We start from the raw sequence: 22,740 nt of genomic DNA on the forward strand, positions 1-22,740 counted from the left end.
CAGTAGAATTTCATTTTTCACTTCATATGACAGAATTAAATCTAGCGTATGATTATGGTGATGAGTTGGTCCTGTCACATTTCGTCTGACTCCAAGGGAGTGGAGAATACCAATAAATGCTAATCCAAATGTGTTATTTTTGTTATCAATGTGAATGTTGAAGTCACCAGCAATTAAAGCTCTATCTACAGTAACTACAAGATCTGATAGAAAAATCTGCGAATTCACCAAGTAAATCTGAGTACAGCCCAGGTGATCTATATACTGTAGGAAGGGCAAAAAACGACAGATATTTTTTATTTATATCTGGTGTCACGTTACGCATTAGTTCAAAAGACTTAAACTTATATCCTGTCCTCTGAGTAACACCAAAAACTTCACTGTAAATTGTAGCAACACATCCTCCTCGACCCTTCAGATGAGGCTCATGTTTATAACAATAACCTGGGGGAGTAGATTCATTTAAACTAATATATTCATCTGGTTTAAGCCAGGTTTCAGGTTTCAAGCAGAGCACATCAAAACTATGATCTGAAATAATTTATTTGACAATTAATGCTTTGGTTGAAAGAGATCTAATGTTTAGTAGCCCTACCTTTATATGATGTTAATCTTCAATTGTTTGTTTCTTTCAAGTTTGACCTTAATTTTTCTAAATGATTAAGTGAGGGGTTTGTGTTTGGTCGTTTGGGGAACAGACACAGTCTCTATATGATATCTAGGTGATACAGTTTCTATGTGTTGTAGTTTATGTGACCTGTGTGACATCTCAAGGCAGCTAGCAAACTCTCAGATTAACCAGTTTAATTGCTTCCTGACCTGGGCCCCAATTAGTCAAATACTGTATCTATTAAGACTATGAGCCAAATTACTAGAGAGGAGAGTGGCATCTTCTCTGGAGGGATGGGGTTTGTCTCTCTTTAGCAGGTCAGGTCTATCCCAAAAACTCTTCCAATTGTCTATAAATCCTATGCTATTCTCCGGACACAACTCAGACATCCAGCCATACAGTGACACTAATCTACTATAAACCTCATCACCACGGCAAGCAGGGAGGGGGCCAGAGCATATTACAGTGTCTGACATAGTTTTTGCAAGTTCACACACCTTTAACATTATCTGTAGTGATCACCGACTGGTGAAGCCGGACATCGTTAGTGCCGACATGAATAACAATTTCATAAAATCTACGTTTAGCATTAGCCAGCACTTGTAAATTTAATCTGATGTCAGACGCTCAAACCCCGGAAATATTTCCATGTTCCTTACAATAGAATCACTTATAACCAAGGCTCTTTCAAAATTATTCTCAGTGGGTGCATCACAGTGCAACAATGGGAGAGTGGTGTCGCCGAGATGTCATCAAAACGCACTGCTGCGGGAGCTCTACAGCCGGAACCAAAGTGTGTGTGTTTCTGTACTGTACTACCCGTACCCGAAACAGTATCTACCAGCTTCTTTCTCAAGGACCTCCACTAGCATTCGGATGCATGTGTCTAACTCATTAACCTTCTCCATCAGCCTGACTAATTCCTTACATTTATCACATGTAAATCTCTCACTGCTGACGGAAGAAGCTAAGGTAAACATGTGGCATGCAATGTAGGAAGAAATAACATGAGAGAATGCCATGACTTACCACAATTGTGTTGTTGTTGTGGTTGTTCTTGTGCAGGGAGGGTTTGAGATCGATGGGGTTCCTGATCAGCAGAGGTTTGAGATTGATGCAATAATCAGTGTAAAACACAGTGGAGAAAACAAATCCACGCAGTCGAGATGAGAGATGTGGACAAGTGAATAAAAAAAAAGAAAGGGCTGAGGGACCTATTAATGGGTCCTATATTCACTGCCTGAGTAAAAATCCTTTAAAATCGTTTGAATGTCGATATAACTTTGTAAATACGACATTTAATGACTTTTAAACCATACGTTGCACATAATAGTATATAACTTAAGTTATAGATTGTGAAATTAAAGATGTGTCATTGTTTGTGTTTTTCAGTTAGACTAGACTTCAATGACATTCTATCACGATAACATAATGGTTTTTGCTCAGTCATTACAAATGGTTACCCCCATGGGCACTCGATTAACCGGGTGTACTCAATTTATCATGACACCGGCAGCAGCCTGAACAGGAAGTCAGCAAATGTCACAGATGGAAGTTGTTTCAAAAATTATAGTTGTTTTGTGTGTTGTTAACTTAAGCACATTGTCTATACGTGTGACTTTGATGAAGATGAGATCACATTTAATTTTATTGACCAATTAATGCAGAAAACCAGCTAATTCCAAAGGGTTCACATACTTTATCTTGCCATTGTAAATGGAAGGACACTTCTGCTAAAAATTGGGGATTTCAAAATCTGGTTCATCAATGGTTGGTGTATATTTTTACAGTTGAAAAAAAAGATGTGTTAATAGCTAGGTTTTGGTACTTGGCAAACTAAATTAGAAAACTTGTAACACCTGTCACACTGAACATTAACCAATGTTATTACTTAATAGACTACCTACACATTTCATTATTTTAATAATAACCAATTTTTTCATTTAAATGCAATTTACTTCAAAGAACAGGGAATACATTTCCATAGCTAAATTGTCAGTTAGCTTGTCTAGTACTAAGTTACTAAGCTTGATATGGTACACAAATTAGTAAGTACCTTACTGAGTAACTGTGAGTAATATAGTGATTAACTGTGTTATTTCACCTGTAGTAAACAACAAAAACAACAACAAAAAGAATTTACTGGCTCTCTAGTGGCTTAAAAAAAAACAAGTGCATATCTAAACTTTTTGTCAGGTTGCACAGTATGTGAACATGTACACATCACATGAGCATTGACAGTGCCTTCCTTTTATTGCTAACCTCTTACAGCCTACGGAGAGAATGTAACGTGAATAAATAATACATTCTCATTTTTATTTTATATGTAAACCCATATACAATTACAATAATGTACTTCAGGAACAAAAATTAGCATTTGAAATGACAAGGCAATAATAATTTCCAACATCTGGACTTCTTAATAATTTATAATATAATTCTTGCTTGTGCCCTGATATGCTGGGTTTGGTTACAGGTAACACACCAGGTGCAACCTTATTTTCATGCCCTTACAGAATAGAATAGGACATGGGATGCTGATTCATATATTAGAGAGAGCAGGGCTGGGGTAGTTAATTGAGAATTTTCACAAACAAACAAACATTACTTTTGCAAATAGAATAGAAGAACAGGGAGCCCTGCAGCAGATGTCATGGCCCCCACAAAGCCCCCCACTGAACATTGTGTCAGTCTGAGATTACATAAAGAAACCGAAGCAATTGAGACAGCCTAAATAGAAGAACTGTGGTGAATTCTCCAAGAAGCTTGGAACATCCTATCTGCCAACAACCAAGAAAGAGAATTGGTGCTGTTTTTGAAGGTAAAGGTGGTCACACCAAGTATTTATTTTTTATGTTTACTGGACTTTGTATGATGTTAATTGATAAATGAAAACTATTTGTAGCATTATTTTTGAAGACATGCTCACTATGCAACATTTTTCACGAGTGCCTAGAACTTTTGCACAGTACTGTACATCTAAATAAAAGTCTATAATTTTACACAATATTTGTGTATGGCACATATTTTCTGTGCTTATTAAAGTATCAAGTTGTTCGCTTAGATACACGCTAATCTTAGAACATGGGAAGTGTTACTCAAATCTCTCATAGTATATGTGAGAGGAGCTATTCACCTGCTACATGTGAGAAGCTGTTAAGGAAGTTTCTGCCTTTGAAGAGCATCTCAATCAAATCAGTTATTTATTTTAGGCTTTATTTGATCAGAATGTTTATGTAGATAGCTGCCCATGTAATCAATAGAAAGCTTGATTTGAAGATGCAGCCATGGCGTGACAGATGGAAAATCTGAGACACGAAAGCTACTCTAAAACATGACGTCCTCAATGTAGAAAAACTATGAGAAACTTCAGTCAATCTGGGATTCTGCAAGTGCAAGAGGAAGAAAGAAAATATAAAGACACTTTCATAGAACAAAATTAAAAAAAAAATTTTTTTTTAATAAAAAATACATTTATATATTTATATTATATACTTTATAAACTTCACATACACAATTAGGACACCAAGGATCTAACTTGTAAAGCTATTCATAGTAAACCCATTTGAGCACATAGGTAGACTAGACTGAGGAGAAAAGAAACAAATTGTAAAACACATCAATAGAAACACAGGGTTATCATGCAACTCCTCAACCTAAAACTAAAACAGCATAAGGTAAGACTAGGGCAAGTCTCCACTGTTTACTGAATCTTCAGATGGTGACAGAAGCAGTCTTTGCTGGCATTGTGCTAGAAAGCAGCAAGGTGCAGTACATATCCTCAAGGGGCAAATGGTGTCCCATCAAAAACAACACAGAGGTTGCCATGGTAACAAATTCTATAAGCCCCCTTCCAAGATTGCTAGGACAGAGGAAAGGACTGCAGACAATGTTACTTCATGTACACAGAAGCAGCTTCTACATGATACCCGCATATACTACACAAAGCATTCACACAGAAAGACGGGTGCAACAATACACTCAGAATACCGTTGGACTTGGCCATATACATGTGGATGATGTGTTGTACTGGAAAAAAAAAGAAGATGTCTCAATTTATTACTTACATTGCTGTTGGGTTGTGTGCTGGTCTCAAGTTTGTTATTCACTGGTCAATTTTCAAGCTGATTCATTTACAGTATGTATACAGGTAAGTTGAAAACACCTTACCATGAAGGTTAGATCTTCAACACCTGAGTGTTATGATATTCTCACAGAAAGAAAAATGACAGTTCATGAGTTCTGAATAAAAACTGTACAGGAGCTACCATTTGAGACCAGTGCTGTGGTGTACAGTATCTGAGTGAACCAAACCAAAACTGTCATGTTATAGTTGTGCTTAATAAAAACAGACAATAGCCTGGATTAAATAATAGCTATAATACAAATAAAAAAAACAGTAACAAGAAAATGTTCAGTCGCTTATTTGTGTTTTGGAGGTCTTTGGATTTCAGAGGTTTTGTCTCTTATTAATTATTCAGATTGGAAGCAGCATTGTGCAAATCAACATAAGAAATATTACCAAAGCTGTGTGACTTTACTGATGATGGGTATAAATGAGCAAAAAAACTGTGATTCATAGTGATGCATGAGCAAAGTAGTGAAAGGTAGAAAGCAAAAATTAAAAGTAAGGCAGAGAGGGTCTTATGTTTATGTCAACATGGGTGAGACAGGATGATTTTTCAACATAAAGGACCTGTTGAATTCATTTGAACTCAACTTAATAACAAGTCATGAGTCAAGAGTCTGAACTTTACTTTGTTGCAGGTGACCCATACAAAAAGCAATAAAAGTAAAATAGCCAACTATCTGACAAAGACCAACAACTCAAACATATAAGATGCAAATGTTTAGCCAAAACATTTGACAATACAATATATACACACGTACAGGCTTTCATAAATGTCTACTCACCTCTCTTGTATAAAATTATTTATGAAAATAAAAGCAGCACCTTGTTTTCCATCAGTTGCTATAAACTGGAAGAAAAGAGCAGGTTCTTTCAACTTTGACCTGTGAACTTAGTATTGCACCCTAGAGAAGGATCTCTGACCAGACAACAAGAGGCCTGCAGGAGCACACTCACTGTCTTATGCATGCATACACAGTCAGATCTGGTGCTGGAGTGGAGGTAAAATGTGCTAGGAGTGAGTGCTTCAGTATTGGTCGGCTCTCAGCCCCTCTTTGCTCTTCATATGGGGATATCTCAACAGGGCACAAGGCTTGTCTAATGCATCATCGTCTGTAAAGAGGAAAAAAAAAAAATCATGATTGATGCATACAATTTTCACTACATTTGACAAAAATCAGAAGACATCAGAATGGGCAGCGAGACTAATACACAAGCAGATGAGGTAGAGCACAACAGACTTGCAGATTTTTTATCAAAAATAGGAGAGGACAATAAATAAATGTAAAAAGAGAAATTGTAAATTGCACATTAAAATTAAAAGCCACACAAAAATGCCAGGAAAGCATCCTGAAGTGCAGTCCAGTACGAATAAGTAGTGAGAGTATACAAACTTATTTTTTTCTTTTACAGGCAGCAATAAAATGAATTTAGCTGACTTCAAAATAACACACACACACACACTTATTTATTTGTAAAAGCTGCTTGTCTGGAAGTTTCAGAACTGTCTAAAAGAGATGGCAATCGAGGGTAGGAGCCGAAAGTGATTGAAACTAGGAAAAGCTGGCCCCCGGGATATATTTGCTCCCTTAAAGGTTACCTACTGAAATTAATTTAGAGTTAATAAAACATCTGTACAGTTAAGCTCTCAAAAATAGACTTAATATGAAACTACCCGCAGGCTCAGAAGACGAATCTGCCTCTTATCCTGGTTGAGGGCTGATTTTGCCACAGTCTGAGTACAACACAGTTAATGCTGTACCGATGGCCAATTATTTCCATGAAAGTTTTAAAAGCAGTATGTTGCATGAAGTTTGAAAGGATCACACACTGTTTTGATGAATTCTAACATGAGCAATTGGGGTTGGAGTGAGGTGAATTAAACAGAATAAAAAAAAACCCTGGCCAGAAAATAGAATCGGTTTATGACAAATCCACTTTTGCCATCTGTTCAAGCGAAATGGTAGAGTTTTGGTGTGGGAGTAACATAAGGGGTATGATGTTATGCAGAGCTAGGATGGCATTTCATAAACGTTCTGGAGTAGCTGACATGAAATGTCAAGCAGTGTCCTCAGGTGTGACAAGCTATTCTCTATCTAGATCTATTTTAAAAGCATTTTTCTAATTCTTGAAAAAGTATTATTTACCTTGTATTTATTGAGACTGCATGGAATATTTCTACTTTTAAAAATGAATTTGTTACAGTGTAGGACTCTCTAAGTGAACTACAAAAAAGTTATATAAATGTAAAATATAAATTGTGAAAACTGAAAAGAAATGCTGAAAAGATACAGTACCTAAAATATAAAATTTTCTTCTAATACATTATGTGGGTCATTCCTACAACTCGGTAACATGTCGGCTTTGAAACTTTTGAAAAATGAAACGTACTTTTATAAGTATCTTTTTAATTCTTCATTTAAGATGCATGTTAAAGATTTGATAATTCAAACGAGTAAAGCTAAATGACTATAAGCAGGATCAGGGTGGAAAATAACAGGGTGGACATTCAGTGGATAAATGAACCATTACACCATGGCCCATAAATGCTATCCAGCTAACATAATTGTAAACTTATATTATTTTATTACATTATATTATTTTAAATTCTTCCTTAATAGTCCGTATTCTTCTTACCAAGACTATTACAATTATAATCTGATGAAATAAAACATTATGAATGCCACAACTTGTAGGGACTCAAATGTCACCGAATTGTAGGAATGAACCTTGTATGTTAAAAAAGGTTCATGTAAGGAATGAATTTAGAAAGGTTAAAAAACCAGTTGGGGAAAACATGGACCAACAGGAGAGAAAGCCCTACCTCAGCTTGACTGAGCCATAGGAGTCCAACAGTTGGGTACTGGCCAACTCCAGGTTCCAGTCATACATCTCTAGAATCTTATGACACTCCACCCTTGTCTTCAGCCCCAAACAGAAGAGCTGTTCCACCTTTGAACCAGAATGGGGGAAACGGACAGAGAGCAAGAGAAGAAAGCAATTAATTAATTTACCTCATTAAAGTCCTCAATGAACCCCAGGTGCTCACCGGGCAGTTTATGAACTAGTCCAGTGGCCATAAATGTAATAAATGGGTTTTATTAACATGATTTGTTAACAAATACTAGCAAAAATACACCAGTTAATGTGTTTCAACATGAATGAACTTAAAGAGCTTCTGGCTTAAAAGAACCCTATTTATCACTGCCTGCATATATCCTTTAGTTTGTTTTGGTTTATATTAGTATTTTACCTCCAGCCTTTGTGTAAGAAATGTCCTACAGACAGAGGAGGAGGGACATTTCCAGTGTCTTTTTCTGGCTGATCACTTATTGATTTAATTATAATTAGATTAAAACTAACCAGGAAGTGAGCCATGACAGAGCAGTAATGGCTGATACCTTCAAGTAATGCATAGCCTTCTGCACGTTCCAGCTGTGGTTCTGTAAAGCTGTCTGACATTCTTCAATTGTTACTCCATGGACAGCCTCCTGCACCTAAACAGGGCAAATCCAACCAATCAGCTCTGTCATGCTATGAGAATAAAACCATAGTAAGTAAGGTATAGTGTTGGAATGATTTTAGAGAGTAAAGAAAGTTTAATCCTAAGCAATATATTGGTTTAACAGAAATACGAGCTCTGTTCAAAACCCTTATGCAAAGGCTGTTTCAAAAAGTAGGCAGCATAATTGTATGCATATATATTAGTGCTTTCAGTCAATTAAGTTTTATTTGAGATTAATCGCAGATTTTGAAAGTGCTGAAATTTGACACTATATATACTTCTTTTCCTGTCAAAATGCATGTATTTCCTTCTACTAGGAAAGAAAACAAAACAATATGTAACAATATAAATCTTTATATTACACAGTATAAAGATAGAAATGCACAAAAATAACACCAATTCAAATCAAATTAAATGTTTCCCAAAGTCTAATTGGGAGGTTGACTAATTGAAAGAACTGGTCTCCCCATAGGTTGCATTTTCATTGCAATGGGCATTAAATCTCTTAAACTCTCATCCTCCACAATATTAATCTGCCAGATAGATTGAGGCTATCCACATTACTACATTACGGAGAATAGCATAGGTTTTATAAACAATTGGAAGAGTTTTTGGGATAGACCAGACATGCTAAAGAGAGACGGACACCATCCCTCCAGGGAAGGCTCTCCTCTCTAGTAATTTGGCTCACAGTCTTAATAGTGATAGTATTTGACTAACTGGGTCCCAGGTCAGGAAGCAGACAAACTGGTTAATCCAAACATCTGCTAGCTGCCTTGAGACATCACACAGACCCCTCACTAAATAATTTAGAAAAAATTTGATTAAGGTCAAACTTGAAAAATAAATAAATAAATAAATAAATAAATTGCAGATAAACATCATACAAAGGTAGGGCTACAAACATTAGATCTCTTTCAACCAGTGGCGATTTCTCAGGGCCAGCAAAGCCTTCTCTGCTAGTGTAACATGCCTAATAAATAAATATTTTTTCATCCTTTCCTTCTCATTGACCTTTCTACCTATGTATTTTCAATCACTTTCCACTTCTAATTCATCTACAAACGAATAGCAAAAAACTAAAAGTTTATCCAATCAGAATTTATTTCTCGATGCTTACAAGCAAAGTGTGACAACTTTTTCACAAATCGCATGCCCAAAGCCATGCTCCTTAGCCGAAACAGCACGTGAGTCTGAGCTCCACCCAGTCAAGCCTTCAGAATTTCCACAGAATCCCTCAACACTGCAGTGAATAGGCATTTAAAGTCAGACTGTCAGATTCATAAGTGAATCACTTATGGTCTTTAGGAAATGTCCCTGTCTAGGCCTTCTAGCTGGCCATGAGAGTCGCAATCATGCTTTAAGTGATGTACGTAATTTGAAAGCGAAGAGTGCAAGATCTCGCTGACAGGTCGGATGTCATCACTGCTGTTATTGCCGTTTAGAAAGAGATCCTTATGGATTTAAAACCCTGAGATGTTCTGCATTATCGTGCGATTGATTATTAAACAGGAAACGAGGGCTGATTTTCACTTCAAGCAAATTGATAAGTGCTTTTTGCATTGTTATAGCAACATCAGGAGTTTTCTAAGTGTAAATTAGGCTGCTTGAACATTCAGTGTCAGATCAAGTTTTGAAAAGTAACCGTATACCCTGATGAAACTAAATTTATTGCAAGCAAATGTTGGGCCTCATGTATTGGTGCCCCGTGTGAGGAATCCTACTTTGTCACAATGCGTATGCATAAGAATCCAAAGTAATAACTTGAATCATTACTTCAAAGTTTGGTTCTGTTTGACAATTTACTTCTCACAACTTGCCAAACATAAGCCAGTGTGGTGTGAAAGTGCTCTTAAGAGTGAATTAGGGGTTGGTAAATTTACGATAGTCTGCTTAAAACCTGCTGTTGTTATTTTTTACTCCTAACGCTTTCATCTAGATGTTACAGAGAGGTGCCAAGTCACTTCATTGACGTCCACCAAAGAGAGAACGCAGTGAAATTTGCACATTACATAACAGTAGACCGTAAGCCACAGGTCGAAGCCTCTCACCTGTGCGTTCGTGTCAGCATTATAGCAACTGTAAAACAACAAGCTATCAGAGCCACTGTGTCGCAATAATTTTTACTGCCCCAGTAAAATGAGTCACCAATCGCCCCACGTGACTGGAGCTGTCGACCCAGGTTAGTCGACCCAGCACTGCAAGATGTAGTCGCTGCTGTCTTCCATCTCTCCGTAGAGGAGAGTGATAACCTTAATGGCTACAATATTAGTCGTTGTGATGAAGCATTGCAGGAACTAGTTGATTATGTCAACAACCCGGTCGGGAAGCCAAAGCACACAATCCCGGACCTAGTGGGCCAAATGTTCCTTCTTCATCACCGCAGAACCCAACTGCAAACCGCCAAGCACCAGGCCCAGCTTGCCCAGCTGCAGAGCAGCTACCAAGCGGTGCAGAGGGAAAATCTCAGCCTGCACCAAGACGTCAGGTGCACCCAAGCTGAGAAAGTCCAGGCACAGGAAGATAATGCCCGGATGCAGGAGGAAAACGAAACCCTGCGCAGGCAGCTTCAAGCTGCCCAGCTAAAAGTAGAGTCAGATCAGGTAAGTGCAGCTGAAATGCACAGCACAACATCCGAAATAGAAGAGGGCCCCCTCTTTAGCGCTACATGTAGGAATGTGCCCCTGAGAAACCCAGGGACACACACTAGGAGCCGAGCTGCCCCTAGTGGTACAGTCTCTGACTTCGTCCTCAAAGACACCTTTCAAGCTCCTCCAGCGGCCGGTTGGTTGGATGCAGGTGCCCCTTCTTACAGTTGCCCCCCCCAGTCAGTTTTCAGTCACGCCACCGTGCGTTTCAAACTGACTGATTCCGCACCATGGATGGGGGAACAATTATTTTCAAGCCCAGAGTGGTGTAAGTGGCTCGAAGATCCCATTAGCCAGGGAGCTGTACGCAACCCGGGTCCACCCCCACGCGTCGACTGGACTCCTTCCCCACCACGAAGGGGAGGAAGTCGTCCTCATCGCTATAGTGATCTGAGTGACTATGGTGTTTCGGATGACTCAGACGACCCATGGTCATACCGCCACCAACGCTTGCGCATCCGACAACTCGAGTCCCTCGCAGGGGACACAGAACGCTTTGACCCAAGTAATCGAGATTCAAACATCGACAATTATCTTAGGGAAATTGAGCACTGCCTGGTTGACTTGCTTTATGCCTTGTCACGTGAAAAACTCAAGCTTATATGGAAGACCACGGTAAGGAGTGTCCATGCGTTCATGGAAACGCTACCGACTGGTACACGAAACCGCTACTCAGCTCTGTGTAAAGCCCTACGCGAGGAGTATTCGCTGTATATCAACAAAGCCTCCGCTACCATAGCTGCTTTCGCCATCACCCAGAAGAGGCACGAGCCTCTGCGTGAGTATTACAGATGCCCGAGAATCGCGTACTTCCAAGGAAGTAAAGAACCAGGTCTGGAAGAGGAACAAGCTTTCAAGTCTCTTTTCCTTCACAACCTCCACGAGTGCGTGCGATATGACGTCACGATGCACTGCAGAATGGGCAACCCCACCATGCAGGAAATTAGAAGGTACGCGCAACTGGCATGGGAGACACGCGTGCACCCTGCCCGAGGGCATGAAGGCGACGCCAGAGCTCTGGGGATCCAAGCCTCAGAATGTGCAGACCTAGCGCTTGAAGGCAATGAAATGCCTCGCATTAAGGTGAATGCTAGAACAGGACCCCAGAGGCACCGATCACCCCGCCAGCAGGGTAGGCAACAGAATCAGGGGGGTGGTAACCAGACACCCCCCCCAGGGTCACGGCAGGCCTAAACAACAAAACGTCCGCCAGCCAAAAGGAAAGGTGCGTTTTGAACGAAAACTGGGTGGGTAGAAAAGGTTTCAAACCCCCTCAGAGAAAAAGATTTGAGAAAAAAAATGGAGGATTATAAGGAGATGCTTGACTGAGTTAGTAACGAAGCTTGACGTGCTCCGTTGTTCACCACTTCCATCGACCTCCTCAAAGGAACAAGGCACTGAAACCCCGTCAGTTTGACTAGACGATGTATCCCCTCCCGTTAACGCCAAAGTTTACTATGTAGGTCGGGAAAAGGGGAACAGGGTCCAAGTTGCTCCCCAAAACAGTCACTCCTAACATGCCACACCCTCATTTTCTGACCTTCTTGGGCGATCTGTACCGTAAGGGCAACGCCTGGCACATGGGTCATTCAGCTCCCACGCACTACTCGACACCGGTTCCGAAATAAGTTTAATGGGTTCCAACACCTTCGCAGAGGTGGCTAGAGCAAAGCTCTCCCTTGGCAAACCGTTATAGACAGAGATCTGCAACGTAAGCATCACAAGCTACACGCAAGATAGGTCGTCCATCACAAAACGGGCCTGGATTGACACCTTTCAAGGGATGATGCTAATAGACCCTGTTTACATACTGTATGTCCCATTAATACGGAACCACTGTTAATTAGCCAGGACCTACTGAACCGATTGGCTCCGCTCATTGACTGCCGTCGTGGACACACGTGGGCTCAGGTTGACATACCGAGACCACTTGGTCCAGAAAACAGTTTGCCAGCTTCAGATGGACAAGTTGCCATCGTCCAAAAATCCAGCGACGACTCCAATAAGAACAATTACAGGGCCTGAATAAAACCCTTCAGGGTTTTCACAGAAGTAATGCACACATTCACCTCAAAACACCACCAACACTCGCCTACCATGATGAGGACCCCTCGCTCTACCTTATCCCTAATCTAAACATGTATACCAAGACAAAGTACATTCATTGGGTTTATCAAAATGCAACCCCTTTGTTAGAGAGGTGACTACCTACCTCTGCAGCCTAAGAGCCGAATTCCCTGAACAAGTGTCATGGTAGCATGTCCATCAAAGATGAAGGAACAGAGACAAGGGTAGAGTGAGCAGGCAATCGCTGGCTCGTTAACACACTAGCCACCTAAGTCCCAATGTCATACAACCGCCATGATACAGCCATTAAACTAACATTACCAAACCAAACGGTGTTCTTAATGGTTCTCCAAGAAGCCACCGAGCACATTGACGATATTGTCCTCCATCATCTCAACGTCGACAAACATGACGCAGAAATTGAGATCATGGACACATTTAGAGGTCACAGCCTCACCGTTGATGACACCCTTCAACAGCAGCTTCAGGTTGAAGGGATGAAATTAGTGAAGTTCAGTCTCAAACCGACTGGCTTGACCACTATATTTCCTAATCACATAAGCAGATCGTCATCTTACCAAGAACACCCTATCAGTTTGCAGTAATAAACTAATTGCAAATGTTGCAATTATTGCACACGCCATGTACAGGTACATTCAACACCTACAGGCCAGACTGGACTCACTCCTCGTACAGCCGCATTTAACACACCAGTCCGAGCCCATCCCACAGGTTAACCCCAATCATTTCCAAGGATAAGCCTTTTAACCTTTAACCCTCCTTTCCTCTAACATTTTGTTCTTAGTAACCAGTGTCAGGTTCTACTTTGATTTTGTGTTATGACCAAAGAACAACAAAGGATTGTGTTACGGTTAATGCTGTGCCTTCTAATAGGCAAATGTGTGATGAATGTAGTTTTAGATTTAGCTAGAAGTTCTATGCCCAGATGTGCCTCAATCTCTGTCCAGACGATAAAACCTCTGTGAACTCTAATGAACTGTATGGACTGTGCAACCATTTTTCTTTCCTATCAGGAATACTTGGATGGCGTAACCCACAGATTACTGTGAACCGACAAGAACTGTTCGGCCCTTCAGTTGCTCTAAAGATGCTGGACAACAACCAATTCTTCAGACCAAAGGGGGGAATGCTGGGCCTCATGTATTCAGATAGAAGACAAAGGCAGGCCTTACACAGTCGTAAAACCTAACTCAGGCCCCCACATACCAGGTCATAAATTATACTGATAAAAATCGCACCAAAATCAAACAAAGGGAGTCCAAAACAGACAACAAATCCCATGAAGCCTTGCTCACTAAAGGATCGAACTCTCAACTCCTATTGGATGAGGCACACAACAGAATGTCCCTCAACCATGACATCATCAAGAGTAGAAATACTTCTGAAATGCTTCCAGGATTTGCTTCCAGCAACTTTGCTTGCCGTGGGTAGATGCAGCTCATCGCTGCTCTCAGGTGCAGTCTCGTGGCACAAGGAAGTAACGTCCGACTTGAAACTGCGGCCATACAATCTCCATCTCACTGGACGAGTTGAGATTACTCTGTGTTCAACCGAACACTAACGGATCCGAAGGAGACCGCCGAGCAATCCGCATCTTCATCCGTTTGCCTGCAGAATTGAAGAGATTAAAGATATCTCTTCCATCTTCAATCAAGTCGACGTTTCTGATTTCTCCGCCAGCCCGCCGAGAATCAGCAGCCGTACCGCCCGCCGACAGAGTGAGGAAACGGCCTCCTGTCATCACCCAAGCCTCGAGGAACCGAGTCTGAGTTAAAGGACGGATGAACACACATTCCACCTGCATCCTCATGCGATTCAAGTAAGAGGTTTACATCTGGGCAGAGATAGAATATTATAGTGTGTTATTCTTGTGTTTCAAGGTTTTTGCTTGTACAGTTTACGGACCGCCATGTCCACTCATTATTAATACTCAGGGTATTAATTATGATGAATTTGATTTGCTGTATCTTGGTCCAACCACAGTGGGCTGTTGTGCATTTCCGCCATCGCGGGTAAGACCGGCAAACTGAGTTTATCCATTAAAGAATAACGGGACTGTTTACGAGCCGTCCACCGCGTCTCTGAGTGATAAACTAACAGCTCCTTTCTCTCCCACGATCGCGAAATCAGCTTTGGGACCGTCACTTAATTCTCTCTCTCGTACTAACCACACACACACACACACGCGACCCCTCACAAACATTCTGGCACACATTTTTGGCTCGTAGATAGCTTCGTGATAAAGCTCAGCTTTGTCCCTAAGCTTTCGTACAAGCGGATACACGCGGTAAATGGTAGACGCCATTGACTGGTTTCTCTCCGCCCACATTCACGGCCATATTCTCTGGCCGGAAGTCTCGCGTGACATACTCTCCACGAGAGTCACGTCCGCCATTTTGTGCGCGTCCCTCCTTACACACACACACACTCGCTCTCACACACACACACACACCCTCATGTGTTATAGGATTATTTTGATTTCCATAACTAATCATATCACTGTTTAGTTTGTAGTTGTAAGTCAGAAGTTTACTGACTGCATTGTATTAATTATTAATTGATATTACTGCATAAATAAACTTTGTTTATATTACAAAGAGAAGTGTTTTGGTTTGTTTTGCATACACCTGTGTCATGCTGACGGGATGTCAGTGCTCGGATTCAAGCCTTCATTCATTGTTTTTTTTTCCAGAAAATCGATATTCTTCGGATGTCGATTTTCCTAATAAAACAATCTAATATTGAGACTGTTATACTATCTGGTTATTAGTCCCTGATTCCAGGGTGGTGCCACGTCAATGTTAATCCTTATTTATATTCTACTGATTTTTGATAATTGATAATTATCTTTGATGATTGTTGAATTTGAATGATCAGTAAGCTAGTGTTAATTTTAATTATTAATGTTCTATTGATTTTAATAATTAATATTTGTCTTTGATAATTATTAATTATTGTTAATAACCAAACCCACTCCTAAACATAGCGCACTACATTTACTGGAGCCCCATATGAGGTTTTAATGAGTTAGATTCAATTAATTAATTTAAATATTAATTAATAACTAAAGAAATAATTAATAATTATTTCTGATAATAACACTGATCTAAACAACCAGTAAAGCCCTACACAAATTTTAAATTGCAACTATTATTAGAGAGCTTTTTCTTGGTATTAGACCTCCTTGGTCCTGCCTTTCGTGCGTGGACGTGTTTTTAAAATGTCAGTTGGTATTATTAGTTGACTGCCATGTAATGTATGATAGGCGTATAGTGTATTATTCATTGTGAAACTGTGTTTTCTTAATGGCATGAATCACATTGAAGGCCTAGACTTTAAATGCATGGGCCACCACTGCTTTCAACCAAAGCACTAATTCTAAATTAAATTATTTCAGATCATAGTTTGGATGCGCTCTGCTTGACTGAAACCTGGCTTAAACTGGATGAATATATCAGTTTAAATGAATCTACTCCCCCAGGTTATTGTTATAAAAATGAGCCTCGTCTGAAGGGTCGAGGAGGAGGTGTTGCTGCAATTTACAGTTAAGTTTTTGGTGTTATTCAGAGGACAGGACATACATTTAAGTCTTTTGAACTAATGATGCTTAATGTGACACCGTCAGATATAAATAAAAAATCTCTTTCGTCTTTTGCCCTTGCTACAGTATATAGTAGAGCCAAACCGATATGGGTTTTTTGAGACCGATACCGATTTTAGAGAGGGAAAATTCACCGATTACCGATATAGTTAATCTTTGAGCTGGAATGAAAACAGACCTTTTCTATGTGGATTTTTCACCGATTTTGCACCGATATGACTATGCAAAGGTACTCAGAAGGCTGCTTTTTTAAACAAATATTTTTATCAAAGAATATTTGACATTATTATTATACAATGTCAACAAATTCTAGAAATGAACACTGAGAAAATAAAGAATAAACAAAAATACAATAAATAGCTTAATAAACATCAGTACTGTATGTTCAGTATCAGTCAGTTGCTGACCATTTAAATAAAGAATAAATAAAAATATAATAAATAGCTAAATAAACATCAGTACTGTTTAGTATCAGTTAAATGCTGACCATTAAAATAAAGAATAAATAAAAATACAAGAAATAGCTAAATAAACATCAGTACTGTTTAGTATCAGTCAAATGCTGACCATTAAAATAAAGAATAAATAAAAATAAAATAAATAGCTACATAAACATCAGTACTGTTTAGTATCAGTCAAATGCTGACCATTAAAATAAAGAATAAATAAAAATAAAATAGTTAAATAAACATCAGTATTACTGTTTAGTATCAGTCAAATGCTGGCCATTAAAATATAGAATAAATACAAATAAAATAAACAGCTAAATAAACATCAGTATTACTGTTTAGTATCAGTCAAATGCTGACTATATTAATACTGCCGAGACAAGAGACAAACAGCGGCAATGGTGTTACACTGTATTCTGCAATACAAGTTCAGGGGAAACTTTCAACAGTGGAAAACCAGACTTTTAAATATTATGTTTTGTAGATGCAACGACTGGAATTGTTCGGTTGAAGGGGGTACCAAACTGTGAATCCTGAACAAAACAGTTTGGTGAATACATGTTTATATGTTAGCTTCCACTCAGCTGACAACAATGAAAGTAGCTACGTGATTAGCTAGTTAGCTATAAGCTCGTTGTCATGGAGAATAAAAGACGGACATTTCATTTCTCACCAACTAGGTAATAATATAGCGTGAAATCAACACTCAAAAGACACAATCCACCACCGCACCATTGTCTGCTGAGCTGCAAAAAGATGCTCTAATATTTACCTTTCAATCTGCTGCATTACTGACTGCACTGACAAACTATAGCTGGCTAACAGCAAACACATGAGATAAACATGAGTGACATGGTTGTCAGGGACAGGGTTAATGTTATATTAGTAATATTGAAAAGGGAAAATGATGGGGTCATTGTTTATTAACTTTCCAGTATGTATTTCACAAACTAATCTTACCGTGAAGAGACACAGCTCAACTCCGCCCTGTCCACAGAACCACCGTCAGTTCAGAGTCAGCTCTGTAAACAATGGAGTCAGAGCGCGCTCTGCTGGACAAACTACATTATGACATCAATTCTAAAGCAATGTTTTCTGCATTATATGTTATAGATTTCATATTGACGCATATCGGTAAAATATACGCCGATACCGATATATCGGTGAAAGTCTAATATCGGTCGGGCACTAGTATATAGATCATCTGAGCTATACTCGGATTTACTTGGTGAATTTGCAAATTTTCTATAAGATCTTGTAGTTACTGTAGATAGAGATTTAATTGTTGGTGACTTCAACATTCACATAGATAACGAAAATGACACATTGGGATTAGCATTTATTGATATTCTCAACTCTCTTGGAGTCAGACAAAATGTGACAGGACCTACTATAGAAATTCTATCGCAGAGCGATGACATCTCAGATCATTGCCTCGTCTCTTGTTTGCTGCAATCAGCTAATGTCACCCAATCTACACCATGCTAGAGCTGCACGATTCTGGATAAATTGAGAATCACAATTATTTTGCTTAGAATAAAGACCACAATTCTCTCATGATTCTGAAGAAAAAAATGCTTATGTGATTTACAAAACCTGGACATAAGGGTACTAAACAAAGTAACGTAATGTACATATACATATATATAGACAGTTGTGCTCAAAGGTTTGCATACCCTGGCAGAAACTGTGAAATTTTGGCATTGATTTTGAAAATATGACTGATCATGCAAAAAAGGATAAAGTCTTTTATTTAAGGATAGTGATCATATGAATTAATATGGCTTCATTACACACACACACACACACACACACACACACACACACACACACATATATATATATATATATATATATATATATATATATATATATATATATATATATATATATATATATCATTTTTTAACATATAATTATCATTAAAACAATGTGGCCTTCAGTGTCTCTTGTAAAAATTGCTTCAAGGAATTGCTTTTAAAGGAATTATTCAAGAGCCAGTAATTAAATAGAAAACAGAGTAAACAATGCTTTAAGTTTTTCAGCAACAGTAATTAAACATTAAAAAAATTATAATATAAAAACATAAAAAAGTAATTTAATGCAAAATTAAACTACTTAAATATTTGACAATCTTTACTGTGTGATTATTAGATCTGTCCTTTGAAAATCAAATTTCCAGTGTTTGTAGAACAGCATTCTTCCACCTCAGAAATATTAGTAAGTTACAACACATACTCACTGTTGCTGATGCTGAAAAACTAATTCATGCGTTCATGACCTCAAGACTAGATTAGTGTAATGCATTACTGGGAGGATGCACTACAAGTTCAATAAATAAACTTCAACTGGTTCAAAATGCAGCTGCCAGAGTGTTGACTAGAACCAATAAATATGATCATATTAGCCCCATTCTATCGTCGTTACATTGGCTACCTTTAAATTTCATATTAATTATAAAATTCTGTTAACTACATACAAAGCTTTGAATGGTCTAGCTCCACAGTACTTAAGTGACCTTCTGTCATGTTATATTACATCACGTTCATTACGATCACAAAATTCTGGCCTGTTAATAGTTCCTAGAATATCAAAATCCACAAAAGGAGGTAGATTCTTTTCCCATTTGGCACCTAAACTATGGAATAGTCTCCCTAACACTGTTTGGGATGCAGACACACTCACTCAGTTTAAGTCTAGACTAAAGACTCATCTTTTTATCCAGGTATACACCTAATTTATCCATCAACTCACAATTAGGTTGCTTTAGTTAGGTCTGCCAGAACCAGAAACATTTCTCAGAAACATTTCTCATAATCTATAACTCTGCAATAAATTGAATGGCATCTATGCTAATATTATTATATTTGTTTCCCTGTCTCAACGCTGGGATTCATATCCCGAGGTTACCAGAGCCAGCCAGATCCAGCTCCGTTCCTGCTTGGTGTCGGACTCCACTGCTATGTCCACTGAGTGACGAAGACAAACTACAGCTGGTGCTAGCCAGACATCACTTCGGTCTTTTACAATGGACTTCAGAGGATGAACTAATGCCAACTCCAACTGTAAGACATCTGATACTTCATATGCCACTGCCTGAAACTTGGACTTAGGATGAACCCCACAGAACCTCACCAAAATGACCCGCCAGTTGAACTGCGATGCACCTCATTGATCTCTGTCTGCTAGTTTGCTAATATTAAATCTGTGGAGTGGTTAAAAAAGGAGTTTGAATGACTTCAACCTAAGTGTATGTACATTTTTGACTTCAACTGTACATCAAATTGCGTTAATGTGTCTTTCTCCATCATTTGATCACTGACACAGAAGCATTGTTGTGTGTAAACGGAAATGTGTTAATCACGATTAAGAAAAATTCACGTGTGAAACTTTCATTAATTTCATGAGTTAACACATTCATTCTGGCAGCTCTTATATATATATATATATATATATATATTTATTTTTATTTTTTTTTTATTATTTTTTTCAGTACTCAAAAGTAGAGATAAAAAAGTTCAATGTTTTTTTATAAATGTTTTTTTATCTTAGCATCATGCTAACAGTTAAATACTGATATCAAGTCTCCTGTGTGTCTTGCACTATTTTTGTAGAATGCACAGTTGCTGCCTATATAAAGCACTCCAAATCAGTCACTTATAAGGTTCCATTTAATTTAGGATGCTGCCTAAGCACTGGCAAATGCAGGCAGTAGATAGCAAGGCAGCTCAATACGTTTTGGAACAGAGCTATTGTCTATAGGAATGCTGCCCACTATAATGAGATAACAATGAGACATGCTCGAGTCAAATACCAGGTTCCCTCAATCAGCACCACACACAGACAATCTAAGCCAACCATCAATCACTGTCTAACATAAATAGTAGTAATGCATGGCAATCATGCATGTTTATGGTGAATACACATCCACTTCTGAAAGTTCAAGAGTGTAATAAACGACCTGTGCAATATCTTCAAATCACTCACCAGTCTGACTTTGTCGTGGGTGCCGATGCTGTCAGTCCTGCTAAATAAGCCATCAGTGCTGACTCTGCACACGCTGAGAGAGTTCTTCAACCCCCCTCTACATCCAGAGACTGTCAGACTGCTGTTGTTATTGGAAGAGAAGTTGGACTTGAGATCCACTGGTTGTTGAACCATGGGCTTGACGGTGGCTGTGTTAAAATGCTTCTTCTCCTCACCACTCTCTGCTTCTCTGAAGAACTTATTGTAGCGGTCTAGATACGAAGGCCTCTCTGGCAGGAGGTAGTAGTGTGTATTGCTGACTTTCTTGCCATCACGCACGATAGGCAGGATGCAGGGCCCTTTGGCTGGCTCCTTGTCTTTGCCTTGCGCCTGGATGACCTTGGGCGCAGCATATTTGGGATCTGAGGCGAAGCTCTGAGTGGTTGGCATGAATTTAGCGGGAGAGGTGGAGAGGTAGGATGAGCCATAGATGGAGGCGGATGAGCAGAAGCTGCCATGGGTCTGCGGGGAACCCACGTGTGGACTGGGCGTGCGTGAGCCTGGTTGGGAGAGGGGCTCTCGAGGGGGGATCTGGGGTGGACGCTCTTTGTCTTCCTCATTTCCCAAGACTGGGGAGAACTCACCAGACCAGCGTGCATACTCGCCACCTGTGCGTTTGACTGGACGGGGTGGGATGGGGATGCGTGGTGGTATCTGGGGTTTGTCTTCAGAAAAGGTTAGGACAATTTGTCGGTGTGGCTCCAGCCCAGGGCTGGTAGAGCTCACGGGTACATTAAGATGCCTCATACACTCCTGCTGCAGCTCTTGGAAGATTTCAACAGATTGGGAAAAGGTAGAGACATGGCTCTGCCTGCAGGGCAAAAATAAATTGTCTTCTACATGAGCTTTGCCCTCTCCGATGGGAGTACAGGGCGTGCGTGGAGAGCAAGGTTCATCAGCTCCACAATCTGCACTGTTGATGGAGCTTACTTCAATGTCATCCTCGTCTTGTGCTACATCGTCATAGGCTGGGGGTGGAGGTAGGGGTCGAGCGTCCCAATCCACAATTGGTGTAGGGTGAAGGGGGCGAGGTAAAGAGCATGAAGGGCTCTGAGGAGGAGTTCTGTCTAAAATATTCTCTGCATCCAGGGCAAGTTTAGCAAGGGTGGGGATTTGGACCTCCACCACAGGAGAAGGGGAAGGTGTGGCTGATGGGAGCTCTTCCCCAAAGTCTATAAGAGATACCTCTGTGGGAGTGCTGCCCCCTGGAGTCCGAAAACCATAAGTGGAACGATCGCCTATCTTGGTAGCAGAGACCCAAGCAGCTGGTTTGAGTTTAAGGCCCTTTTTTTTTAAAGAGAGTCGCTGAAGGCCTGAGGATGTTTGGTCCTCGTCCTCAGCAACAGCATCATAGCATGGTTCTGTCCACAAGAAGAAAAAAAAGGCTCAATCAAATGTCTAACATTATCTGTTGAGCAAAAAAAGTAGTGACAGAGGAAACTGAATCCTCAGAGAATACAAGTGTCACTACAACAAAGGCCACATACTAACTGCAAAGTTTTGGGATTGACAATCGCATTTAAGGCAATCACGATTGCATTCGTCAGATGGGGGGTGCGTGAGGCGATCGTCTGATGGGAAGAGTGTTCCGCGACTGCTATTGGGTCCTTCAATAACATATAACATGCGAGGAAGGACAGCCGGCTGACTTTTTGGTGCCCCCCTACTAGAGGTTGGTGCCCTA

At 39.7% G+C, this 22,740-nt stretch overlaps 1 protein-coding gene across 3 annotated transcripts in view; it reads right to left on the reverse strand.

The window, feature by feature from the left end:
* Positions 1-4,049: 4,049 nt before the first annotated feature.
* Positions 4,050-22,740, reverse strand: part of LOC127442005 (activated CDC42 kinase 1-like) — a 79,784-nt gene continuing 61,093 nt past the window's right edge. For 2 of the 3 annotated variants that reach the window (XM_051699636.1, XM_051699637.1), the window contains 4 exons: positions 21,018-22,417; positions 8,141-8,236; positions 7,564-7,691; positions 4,050-5,852 (listed from right to left, as the gene is read on the reverse strand). In XM_051699636.1, the coding sequence (XP_051555596.1) occupies positions 5,846-5,852; positions 7,564-7,691; positions 8,141-8,236; positions 21,018-22,417 (1,631 nt within the window). In that variant the 3' untranslated portion in view covers positions 4,050-5,845. Of the gene's footprint in view, positions 5,853-7,559; positions 7,692-8,140; positions 8,237-21,017; positions 22,418-22,740 lie in introns of those variants that run through there. The other variant, XM_051699638.1, reaches the window with a different exon arrangement.

The sequence above is a fragment of the Myxocyprinus asiaticus genome, chromosome 6 (genome assembly GCF_019703515.2).
Source record: "Myxocyprinus asiaticus isolate MX2 ecotype Aquarium Trade chromosome 6, UBuf_Myxa_2, whole genome shotgun sequence".
Classification (NCBI taxonomy): Eukaryota; Metazoa; Chordata; class Actinopteri; order Cypriniformes; family Catostomidae; genus Myxocyprinus; species Myxocyprinus asiaticus.